Below are 12255 nucleotides of genomic sequence, written 5' to 3' on the forward strand. Positions count from 1 at the left end.
AAATATGTCATACGTTTACCGTTTTTCCTGAGGATATTATATATAAAATTAGCACTTCGTTTTTCCTCATATAGGTTCTGATGGTATAACTGATGAAATTGGTACTTGGTATTTATCCTGACCTGTTTTATAGTTGTGGTGCCCTAAGGTCTCCTGGTCCTAGTGCCTGCCGATTGTGCGCACCCCCCGTAGCGATGGGCGCTGGGGGACGTGGTGTTCCCTATGTGGCATGCCGCCCCTAATCCGGGCCTTGCCACAAATCCGGGTCTGCCTGTTTATTAAGGATTTATTATAATTGAAATTAACAATTCATTTAGTCTGGATGCATCCTAACCCTAGTGATTCACTTCCTTTCATGTCATATGTGTCTGTACCTGCTCGCTTCTATTGTATATGTTGTATACTCTATCTATACACTGTCTATATTGTGCCTGGGGTGCCAGTAACTGATGTGTAAATGTGCCTGGTGTGTCTGTCATAGAATGTGTCTGTCTTTCTTTTCATATAATGTGTAGATTTTGGCATTTCCCAACGTGAAAAATAGTCCCAACTTCATTTCTGCACAGTTCCCATTAAATAAGTGGGAGGAAGTAGTTGGGGTAAGACATTTGTACATAAGCAGAGAATCTAATATTAGCTTTAAGTAAGCCAGTGTATGTCCATCTTTATATCAGAAAAAAAAGAGAAAGAGCTGACCCATGTAACTGCACCCTCCCATCCACGACATCCGAAATGGTTAAATTAAAACATAACTTTTAATACAACGTTAAAAACAATGTCCAGTGTGCAACTTTAAAATATCAGTTGGCAGCAGGAGGCTGATCGACCAGGCAAATAGGTGGGTTCAATTGGTTATAGGCTGTTGCACCTATATAACATACTAATAATCGACTGATAGCCAAAATGATCATTTAGCATATTCAATATGACCCAGTGATAGAGTGTAGTCGCTGGCAAGTTCACCCAGAGGATACCACTTACAGTGCCAACCCCTTCACGTACTTCGAGATCCCTCCCATAGAGTGGTTAGATAGGCGTACTTGTGTCATTTATGCCGTTGACCCAAGGCCATTATCGTAACACAATGTTCAGTAGAGTACAGTGTGCCTCAGGCACATCAAAGCCTAGATTTGCTACTAATGCTGGCCCTCGGATCCAAAAGAACCTCCAACCCCTTCACCCACAGCGAGTTCCCTCCTGATCCATGAGAAAAGCTTGTCGTGGATGGGTCAGCACTTTCTCTTCTTTTTTTCTGACATATGTTTAAATATTTGACCCTGCACACCATCTCCTGTGTTTGATGATTGGTGCTCCCCAATATCTAACTCTTATGTCCATCTTTAGCCTACCCAAACAATAAAATCACCCTCCGCCTATGCAGAGCTCTGTACCTGGGTAATGGGAGGGGGGTGATTGGATTGATTTTACCTGTTTAACTCAGCTAATTACCACTCAACGCTCACGTGAAAAAAAGTTATATATAGGCATGTCCTCTCTCTTGAATTGGTATTTATCCTGAAAACAACAGCGTGCATGATTACACCAAACATATCTTTATTTAAAACTATATATTACACATCCTTATATTCAAATGCAATTTCCCACCTATTTCCTTCACCATACGAGTCGCAATGATCTAATGAGGTTTGTTGAGTATAAAATCCAGGTTGGGCCTCCCGATTGGCAGAGAAGAAAGAAATGTTCCGTATGCGGGGCAGCAGTGTCAAGTGAGTCCTGCTGAGGCACGTTTCATTGCAAGCAATAAATAGCTGCATGTGACAGGAGATGATGGATGCCTCTTACAACAATATTTTCCTCCCCTGCAGAATAAATGTCTCTAAGAAATATCCGTAGAAATTTTGTGTGTCAAAGTGCGCTGCATTCCTGGTTCGTTAGGAGCCAAGGCAGGGGGCTGTATCGGAGAGCTCACAATCAAATATGGCAACAACAAGGGATTGAATTGGGGAAAACATTGGCTCGAGAGTGGGAAGCATAGACAGCACATCCGGCACCAGAATCAGATCATGAGAAGACAAACACTTATTTGTTCTAAAGGCACCTCATTCAACTGCACACACTATTGGGACAATAAGGCCATCTTCCCCCAACCCTCCTGTTATGCCATAGGTGGGGAAAGACTAGTTCTACTCGGAGTTAAACTCCATGCAGACCAACATACCCGTTGCCAGGGTGCCAATAGCCTTCTAGGCACGTGGCCTACATCCGTACAGAGATATGTGCAGGCAAAGAGCTCACAAGCTGCAGAATTGAAGGGCAACTGTCCTTTAAAGTGTGTGGCCAGAATTCAAACAGCAGAGGTTCCAACTCCTTAAACCTGTGCTGCCCTGAAACTGTTCCTATCATTACATACAGCAGTGCTGTCCAATAGTTGGCGGATTCTCCTTTGTACCCTATGTTGGGCGGCAAAGGATATACTAAGTAGTCTGTGAACCCCCTTTGGTAGACTGGGGAGGGGGCAAAAAGTTCAGTCTGCAGACTTCCAGCTACACTGCCCTGATCTACAGTATTGCACTTGGCACTGGAAGGGGTCCTGGTCACTTGATATGGGTGGGCCAAGTCCTATAGCATTTTGAGCAGTCTGTTTCTTTTTGGCCTGCCTGTGCACCCGATATCATTACAATGACCCAATAGGCAAGTTCCCTTCATAGGCCCAATAGGCAAGTTCTAGCATTCTGGTAGACTCTCAAGGATTCAGTTGATACTCAGTTATCCAATGGAGGAATCCTTTATGTCCTTGCAGAGCTGAGATAAAGTCACAGTTAGACACCACAGCCGAGCACGGGCCAGTGGGACACAGTATAAAGCAGAAGAAACACAATCCTGACACCCACAAACAGTTTACAATTCCCTCTTTCCTATATGAGGCACCTGGTAGACATGTCCCAAGAAATGTCTGCACCCTGGGTGGTGTACAGGTGACAGGTGAGCAGTTGGCAGGGAGAGGGCCCCCCCCCCATAACAACCCAGCAGATAGGAGCGGCCATCACTGAGGCACAAGTCGGAAGGGGTTGAGGTCCTCTGAGTTAACGACGCGATGCAGGGAAGGTTCGGACGCACTGCGCTCAATTTTAGGCAGCGCTCGCTGCAGTAGCTCAATGGAGGAGAGGATCTAGAACAGAAAGAAAATCTCTGTGAAACTAAACGGACTATACTGCTATATATGCAGGAGGAAATGTGTGCAGAACAGAGAGAGAATATATCACTAGGCCACTCTTTAGCCAAAATGTAATTCAGTGCAAACACCTTTATACTTTTGGTACCTGTGGGAAAAGGGGCCTCTCCTCTCTCTTGAATTTCTGGCAATCTACAATAAGCCTCTTCATTGCCTTGGGACAGTTGTTGGACACCTTGCTGAGGTCAGGAGTGAGGTAACCACGTCCTACCATAAATATGATCTGCAGGCACAATGGAATACACACATATACACACAGGTCAATCCATGGACATAACTAGAGCAACACTTTCTCCTACTAAAAAGGTTTAAAGTGATAGTAACACTAAAAAAAACTTTTTTAAAATATAAATGAACATTAAAATTTACCAATAGGTCATGTTGTTTTTTTGCCGAGAGGTTTGTTTTTGTAAGTCATTGTTAGTTGAAGTTCCTAAACCTGACTGTCCCATCTCTGCCTGTCAGTTAAAGTTTCTAATGCTAACGGACTCCTGCTGCACAAATATGGCAGCCCCCTCATAGACGAACACCGGGAGTCAGATAGGTAATATAAAAGCATCCGGCAAATACTTTATTTATAAGTAGCATGCAAAGCCAATATTATGACAGATGTAAAAAAAAGTTATATTTTTTCATGTTGGTATCTCTTTAAAGCCAAGCTATTGCACAAAGGGTGGAGCTTTTGTCACTAGAACAGTAACATTTCCCAGCATGCAGTGCATGATCCCTGCATCACTTACCTGATCTCTGTTGTTGATATTAGCATAGGGTAACACTGCAGCCATGAGTTCATACAGAACCACCCCGTAGGCATATACATCTGACTGGAAGCTGTAGGGACTGCTCTCCTGCATCCTGATCACCTCTGGAGCCTGCATAATAAATACGGAAGATGCCAGTAGTTATGGAGAAGAGTACAGTGGCACAGTGGGGGGGGGGGGGGGGTGAGCAAGCAAGGAATCTAGCCTGGAGACTAACCATCCAGAGAATAGATCCGCTAGGCTGCTCCACCTGCTGAGATCCACTCCACCGGCTCTTTACTGTGGCCAAGCCAAAGTCACCGATCTTCACTGTCAGGCCCTCATGCAGGAAGATGTCTGTTATGGGTGATTAAGGAGGAAATGTCCAGCACACAATGACTTTCCTTCCTACTACCTAACTGATGAGACTGATGAACTAAGCGTGCAATTTATAGGCAGATTCTGGTCAGTAAGAAAGATTCAGTGTTGTGTACAGTAATAAGAAGCTGCTGCTTTTGTGGCAGACGACCTACTCTCTGCTGTAAATTGCAGGAGGAAGCAGCCTCTTCATTTCTCTCATTATGGACTGAGGTTAACCACAGCCACTGCACAAGCAAAAACACACTGCAGGATACTGTTTGACTTCAGGTCCCGGTGGATAATATTCTTGGCATGGAGATAGCTATGAATAAAGCACAGAACATGAGCCACTTAAACACATCATTTACAACCGTTAAAACTATAAAGCACAATGTTTTGCTGCAAAAGCTACGGTGGGGAGAGGAATCACTCACTCCATGCCTTGTGCTGTTTGTCGGGCAATGTCGATCAGCTGGAAAATATCAAAGCGCGTCTCAATGACATGCAAGTGCCGGTACAAACTGCTTCCCTCGCACCATTGGGTAATGATGGCAAACTGAGGACGAGTCATGAAGCCCATAAACAGCAGAATATTGACATGCCGGGTCTTTCTGACATAGAAAAAAAAAAGTACAATTAGCAAGCACATTTAATGGCTAGAACTGGATCAACCGCAGGAGCTGCAAGCCAAGAAACAATTACCTGAGAACCTGCATTTCGTTCTTAAAAGCCTGAATCTGCTCTGACGTGGGATTGGTCACTTTTAGGATCTTCACAGCCACATCTCCATGCCATTTACCTCGGTACACAGTGCCAAACGAGCCTGTGCCAATGCGCTTTAGGATAATCACCTCACTGGAATTCACCTCCCAGTAATAACTGGAGTCGCGGTAACCAAGCTGTTTCTGTGTGAGGAGCAAGGGGACAATACACATCATTTAGCACACACACAGGGGCAAATTCACTAAGCGCCGAACGCTAGCGTTAATTCGCTAGCGTTTGTCATTTTCGTTACTGCGCAAATTCACTAACGAACGCTGGCGTAGTTTCGCTAGTGTTACTTCGCACCCTTACGCCTGGCGAATTTTCGCTAGCGACGTAACTACGCAAATTCACTAACGCGCGCAGTGTACTGAACGCTACCTTTTACTCTAGACTTCCTTCGCCACCTCAGACCTGGCGAAGCGCAATAGAGTAGAGTAGGGATTGTTTAAAAAAAAGACAAAATTTTTTCTAAGTCCCAAAAAACACTGGCGTGTTTTCTACATTATGGGTGATAGGCTGAAAAAGATCGAAATTTTTTTTGGGGCTCCCCTCCTTCCCCCCTACATTTCCTGACTCATGGCAACTTACCTAGACAGTGGGCACATGTGTAGGGCAAAATAAAAATTTTATTTGATGAATTGAAGGTTTTCTAGGCATTTGTAATGCTGATACGTATTCCTCCATTGAAATTTGAATTTGGCGCCCTATGCAAATTAGCCTTTGATAGCGTAACTTTGCTTTACTTAGCGAATCAACGCTAGCACAACTTCGCAACCTTACGCTACCCCTGTGCGCAACTTCGGATTTTAGTGAATTTGCGAAGCGATGGTGAAACTACGCCTGGCGAAGTGTGGCGAAGCGCGGCGAAGTTGCGCCTGGCGAAACTACGAATGTTAGTGAATTTGCCCCACAATCTGAAGCAGAAGAACGAGCTTGGTGTAAAAACATACTATTAGTGGAAATTTGGACCTTGAAATCTAAAGTATGCCCTTTTTTTTTTTTGGAGTGGTGCTTTGAAAATGTGCCTTGCGTGTTTATTACAAAGTGCACTTCGCAATAAACTTCGCAAGGCAGCTTGCTTTCATTGATCCTGTGTGTCTTGGGATTTTTTCTACGGTCGATCCACTTTAGTGCACCAGGTATCGCTACTTTAATTATTTACAGGGTGTGCGAGAGCCATGGTTGATTCTACCGCTTTGAAAATGTGACAATGCACTGCTGGGAGTTTTTGACCCATACAAGTCAGAAATGTTGATAAAATTACACATATTTGGTATTGGCACATTCAGGAGTCATGGGACTTCCCAAATCAACTGTATTTTTTGTACATAAACGGATAGGTTGTCTCAATTCTGACAAATGATATTTTTACATTTAGAAATTTATATCTGATAAAAGAAGTGGAATTTAAAGAGACAAATACAGCAGCTTATGAAAGCTTAGGTTAGGGGACAGCCGCTCATCCCAAAGCACATGAGCTCCCTCTACTGGTGTGATGTTAGGCCTACAGACAGCCGAGAATCTGCTGCAGTCACTGGGATATTAGACATGTGCTGCAACTGTTGCTGAATATCTATCTATCTATCTATCTTATATTACATGCTAGGTGCACTTTCCTAGAAACTCAAATCTATTTCAAAGCAACAAAAAGCTCAACTGCTATCAGGAGTAACTGCCATGAGCTGTGGCGCACACAGTGCTGTAACATAGTCACAAACAAAGTCTTCTTACCACTTTCTTCTTTTCATCAGACGCAGACGCCTTCCTCTCTCGCGCTGGCTCAGAGGCCGACTTTGTTTGAGGCGATTTACTGCCAAGAGGCTGGGCACTCTTGGGGGGGCCATCAACAGCTGAGGAAGAAAGACAGAGTGTGTATTGCCAAAAAAAACAGGTATCTGTATAGACTGCTCACCAGAAACTTTATAGCACTAGCCGAAGAAATAAATTAAATGAACTGCTTACGTGTTAATGCAGCACTTCTCAGCGCCTCCTGCCAATGGGGGAGACATATAAATATATAAATACATATATAAAGCATGAGTGCTTAGTGTGAAGGAAGAGATGATATAGGCAACGGAGTGACATTGTGGGGACAGGGCCACAGGAAAAGAAAGCCAGAAGGGAAGACAGAATCACTGTTATACACATTATCTTAATAAGTCTTAATTTAAACATCTAACAGAAATGACAGGACCCTCATTTGAAATCAGCTTAACATCTCTTCAGCGGAAGTCCCATAAATTATAAAAGATCTTGGGATCAGAAGAGATTTAGAGCAGGCAGTGTAGTCAGCAGCAGCAGCTGGGTTCCCACTTGACACTGTTGGACATATGGCAACCAATCAAAATAATGCTGAATTGGGGGGGGGGATGAAAGGTGACATATCTCAGATATGAATGGAAATGCATGACATGAGATGTATCCATGGCTCTTACCCTGGGGATTGCCTTTGCCAGTACAATTTATTCACATGTGAATGAATAGTGAGGAGTAATAGATCTAATTTTCAGATAACATTTCAATAGATTTATGAAACGTGCAACCAGTGCCTTTCTGGGGTCGGCTACAGAAGCACCAACATTAAATAGGAGGAATACAGCCAGGTGGCAATGCAGAATTGAGGAAAGTGACGTTGTAATATGAGCTACTCCTGTAATCACAATGCATGCCATCCATTCACAGTAACACTTTCATACAGATTCCTACAATCTGGCCAAAATGATACCTAACCTGGTGTTGAGTCTCTTGGCCTACAGAACTGCATGTAATGCAAAAAACACCACTGACTGAGAGATAGATAAAGGTTTCCAGCCAGGGGAATGTGTGAAATCAGATCATGTTAGGGTCCTCCCACTTCAGAAAACAGATATTTTCTTAGAAATTATGTTGTAACGGTCAGTATTTACTGTAAGTGTGCAAAAGCCCCTTTAGCTGAAACAGGTTTGATAACAGCAGTTCTACATTGAACCCAAAAGAGCATTTGAACGGCTGAGCCCCTGTAACCTGCAAATCCTGCCCCCCTCCTTTTCCCTACAATAAAACTTCCTGGCACTTGCCGGAACAATCACACAGGTGTCAGTTAGCTGGGATACCTCGATGATGGAGTTATCCACAGGGCCAGTGGTGCTGTCAATATGAACGTTGGGGGTGGAGGTGGAGCGATGCCGCTGCAGTGGCTGTCCCTCGACAGGAAATGAAAAGGATGCGGATCCAGGGTGCTGTGTCCGGGGGCTGTGAGAGGGAGACATGGAATGGAATGGGAACCAGGGAGAGTGAAATGGAGACGATAAAGAATGTCATAAGAGCAGGCAGTGTGATTCATTACCTGGGCGGCTGGGGACTGAGGGGTGTGTGGACGGGGGGATGATCATAATATGACTGGAAGTCTTGATAACTCAGTGGCGTCCTAAATACAGATAAAAAGCATTATTAGGCACTACAATAGTAAGCTGAGACACACACAAAGAGAACACCCATGGCCCTGTGCTTCATATCACCATCCTGGCCAATCACATGCCAAGCTGACAGAATGAAAGGCAATGTTAAAAGCCCTGCTTTTATTACTGAATGAGTGTGGTCTGGTTCCGCTCATACTCACAGAGGCTTTGGGAGTTTGGCCATATCCACGCAGGCTGTGGGCACCTTACTGCTGCAGTGCTGGTGAAACTTGTAGCCACATGTCTGACAGCGAAAGCCATGGAACAGAAATTTAAGGCAGAAGTCACAAAACGCGAGGTTGAAATGTGTTTTTCTGACCTGGATGAGAGACAAGAAACAGAAGAATGTGAATCTGTCAAGCACAGAGAATAGAGCTGGTGCATTATTATTATCATTATAATAATACAAGGTCAATAGGAAGAATTACAAATGGCTTACAAAATTGTGCATAGATAAAGGAACGTCTGCCAGAACCTCCACCATCAGCTCCTCTCCCACTAGGGGTGTGATATCTGTCTCCCAATCTGTCAGGGCTTTCCGGCTGCAAGGGAAGCACAAAGGCAGCTATAGAGTCAGCAGAGCCAGAAGAGAGGCAGCCAGAGCTGCCATATTTTACCACTGGCACTGTCCTTACCCCTGTATAAGGCGATACACAGCACAGCATTCCTGGCTCAGACCTCGCATTTTCAGTGCCTTGTCCAGAGAATCATAAACTGTCATACCAGGCCGCACGTTCACCTGAGAGGCACAATGAGAAGGGAAGTGAGGAGGTGAAAACACGGCATTATAATAATAATAACAGAAATATCAAAGATGGTGCGAGACTCACCACTGTCCACTGCTGGTGTGGAAGATAAACTTTGACTGTCCCCCCAGACTTGCCCTCTGCATATGGGTATTCACTGACCGAGGCTCCCCGGGAGCTTTCTTGCTGAGTGGGCATCATTAGTTCCCTGGGAAGGAAAGGCAGGAATAAAGCCAGACGAGAGAGTGAGATAAAAAGAAGCCGACAATCAGATTCCCTGATCCTGCTCTTCCTACAGCTTCTCTCTGCACATTCCCAGCTCACCCAGTGCCCTGAGCCTGCAATCTTGTCGCATTTCCCCCATACCATTTGGCGGAAGAATCGTGCAGCAGATGGGGCAGGGAAGGGAGCCATAAACACAAGGGAAGGAGGAGGAAGGGGAATTTACAACAGAGTCTGTTCCAGGTGCAGAGACGTCCTTTTAGTTTTATTCTTTCAAACAAAACATCAAAAAAGAAGAAAGATTGAGATGATAAAGACCAGGCCCTTCATATGATGCCATTGTTATAATTAGACTATGGTGCACAACCCTGACATGCTCTCCTTCATGTTACACTGCTGTTTAACTATTCCCAACAGAGCTTACAATCTAACTGACCTACCCTATTGTAATTGTCTGCCTGTCTCCGATTTTTATCTACATACTGTAACATGAACAATACATGCAATACACACAGACTTCACGTGTAACGTTTGAGTTGCGCTGATTGTGCAGCCATGAGGGAGTAGGGTATCTTCCTTCCTTGCACACGTACAGCAGCCCTGCCTTGCTTTATAGCAACACATATCCATTCAAGTTACACAAGGGCAACAGCAATTGCCCTTCATTTCCTGCACTGCTGTCTGGGGAGGAGTTTGAGTCATGCAGCCAGAGGATTGGCAGAAATCTGGCAGAGACAAAGGCAGTGTATGACTGTTTAAAATAATGACATGTCAGGTGAGCACAAACTATAGGTGGATATTTCATGGAAGCAGTACAGATAAAGAGGTGACTTGGCCTGCAACATGTTCATGAATTCTTGGGACTCAGTGGTTCACACAGCACCAGAAGCAGGGCAGCACCTGCACATAAACTGGGTGCCAACGGGACAGTAACGGCACAAGTTACACATTGACAGTGTAAGGAACAGGCACAGCTTCACCGCACAATATCATGTAAATAAGTAACGGGAACAAGCTGACTCGCTATCCCTCTATATGTCTCTCTCTCCTTTACAGCAGCCTATCCCCACTCTGTATTATACTGGGATAGGAAATTGCTTTGGACACACTACCAAACTGCCTACCCACCAATCACAGGCAATGATTCCTTCTTCCTACTGCTGGGCCCACCTCTTGCTGGCACTTTCACAAGACACTGGCGAAAACTTTATAAGCGTAACATTGTCCAAAAAACTTCCACTACTTCCAAACATTTCACTTGCTGAACTGGGACAGAATGCTCTGTTATACAGATAGCTAGAATCTCAGCTGCCATAAAGCAGGGCAGGACTGCTGCTTCCAATTGGGATCAGATAGGATCTGTGCAGCCACTGGAACAGAATGCTCTGTTTTACATATAGCTAGAATCTCAGCTGCCATAAAGCAGGGCAGGACTGCTGCTTACAATGGGGATCAGATAGGATTTGTGCAGCCACTGGGACAGAATACTCAGGTGGGGGGGGACATTACACAATAAGGGGGGACAGTGTTAATAACAAACTAAGGGGGTGAGTGGAATTATTACAGTGGGTGGGGGCAGGGCCTCCATGGTTGAAGGGGCAGTGGTTCCGGGAGCGGTGGGCGTTAGGGGAGTCCGCAGCTCTTACTTGGATTATCGGGGCCCCCAGCTGTCAGTGAGCCGCCGACTTCAGAAGGGAGGGCGGTTGCCAAAGTGCCTCCAATTTCCTTCCCCTTCAATCCCAACACCATAAGTGTAATCGCACGAGATCTTGCGTCACAACTATACGTAAGCGCCGTGACGTATCACGCCGCCGCCTTGTGGGAGTGGCGAGTCGGCGTAACGCGGTGTTCTGCCGTCGGAAGAGCTAGACTCGCGGTAGTTCCCCTCTTCATCCTGTCTCGTGTTCTCGCGCCTCCTGCTTCTGCCAGAGAACAACAATAAGTAATAAAAGAAAGCATTTTCCTTTCGTGTTGGTTTGCCGCCACAATCACCTCAGCTCCCACTTTTCTCCCAATTGCGCCAGAGATAGAGGTTTTGTGTCACCATTGTAGGGATTCTGTTTGCTTCCTTGCTTTTGACATTGTGTCGCATTCTCCTTTGTCTTGTACACTTAGAAACAAGTTGGAGGCGTCGGTGACCCACCGAGGAACGCTTGGCCTAGCTGAACAGAAATGGAACCTTGCCTTCCTGTGATCCCGACCCCAACCAGTGGCTCTGATATAACATAGTTCTCCCCAGCCCCTTGGATATTGCTCCCAGTGGCCTTAAAACAGTTGCTCATATTGAATTCCTGGCTTGGACGCAAGTTTTGGTGCATAAAAACAAGAAAAAGCAAGACACAAAAGTAAAGACAAGCAGAGTTTTTGCACAACCTTGGGATTTAAGTGTTAAGCCATTATCCAGACAAAAGGGAATACTTAACAGTCCATGCGCGATGCAGGGGATATTATTATTATTGCAGGACTGGTAATAATAAAATAGTGTTTAGTATTCCCTTATGTACGGATCATGGTTTAACACTTTATCCCATGGTTGTACGAAAACTCTTGCTTGTCTTTACTTTTGTGTTTCGCTTTTTCTTTTCTGTCTTTATCTTTTTTTATTTCATCAGTTGTTATTAACATGGTGACTGTATTGGTGTAGAATTCTGCTCTATGAAGCAATAAACGTGTTGGGTAACTTCTAAACTTCTAAACAGCATTTCATTTTAATGGTGTATGACTCACTGTAGAGTCAAATGGGGTTTCTCTTAAGTCTAATATTTCTCACCCCCTTAAACTTTGAGTTCAGC

At 44.7% G+C, this 12255-nt stretch overlaps 1 protein-coding gene and 1 long non-coding RNA gene across 2 annotated transcripts; one reads left to right on the plus strand and one right to left on the minus strand.

Annotated features, from left to right (window-relative positions):
* Positions 1-1533: 1533 nt before the first annotated feature.
* araf.S (A-Raf proto-oncogene, serine/threonine kinase S homeolog) lies at positions 1534-11195 on the minus strand. Its single transcript, NM_001090207.1, has 16 exons — positions 11110-11195; positions 9326-9449; positions 9131-9234; positions 8935-9037; positions 8657-8814; positions 8384-8464; positions 8151-8289; positions 7021-7048; positions 6790-6908; positions 4996-5198; positions 4728-4904; positions 4569-4615; positions 4172-4290; positions 3934-4065; positions 3282-3416; positions 1534-3130 (listed from the first exon to the last, which is right to left on the minus strand). Exons 2-16 carry the CDS (start codon positions 9440-9442, stop codon positions 3005-3007), a joined length of 1788 nt encoding a protein of 595 aa, NP_001083676.1. The 5' UTR covers positions 9443-9449; positions 11110-11195; the 3' UTR covers positions 1534-3004.
* Positions 11196-11259: 64 nt separating this feature from the next.
* LOC108699854 lies at positions 11260-12255 on the plus strand. The gene is made up of 2 exons (XR_001932880.2): positions 11260-11405; positions 11579-12255. It is a non-coding gene; the product is annotated as an uncharacterized LOC108699854 (long non-coding RNA).

Source organism: Xenopus laevis, chromosome 8S (genome assembly GCF_017654675.1).
Source record: "Xenopus laevis strain J_2021 chromosome 8S, Xenopus_laevis_v10.1, whole genome shotgun sequence".
Classification (NCBI taxonomy): Eukaryota; Metazoa; Chordata; class Amphibia; order Anura; family Pipidae; genus Xenopus; species Xenopus laevis.

Excerpts from the sequence above, each read along its gene's own strand:
- araf.S (NM_001090207.1), bottom strand. The coding sequence starts at position 9,442 with ATGATGCCCACTCAGCAAGAAAGCTCCCGGGGAGCCTCGGTCAGTGAA. Across the intron at positions 8,465-8,656 it reads GCCAAACTCCCAAAGCCTCT|GACGCCACTGAGTTATCAAG; the intron begins GTGAGTATGAGC and ends ATCTGTATTTAG. Across the intron at positions 4,616-4,727 it reads CAAACAGCACAAGGCATGGA|CTATCTCCATGCCAAGAATA; the intron begins GTGAGTGATTCC and ends CTTTATTCATAG.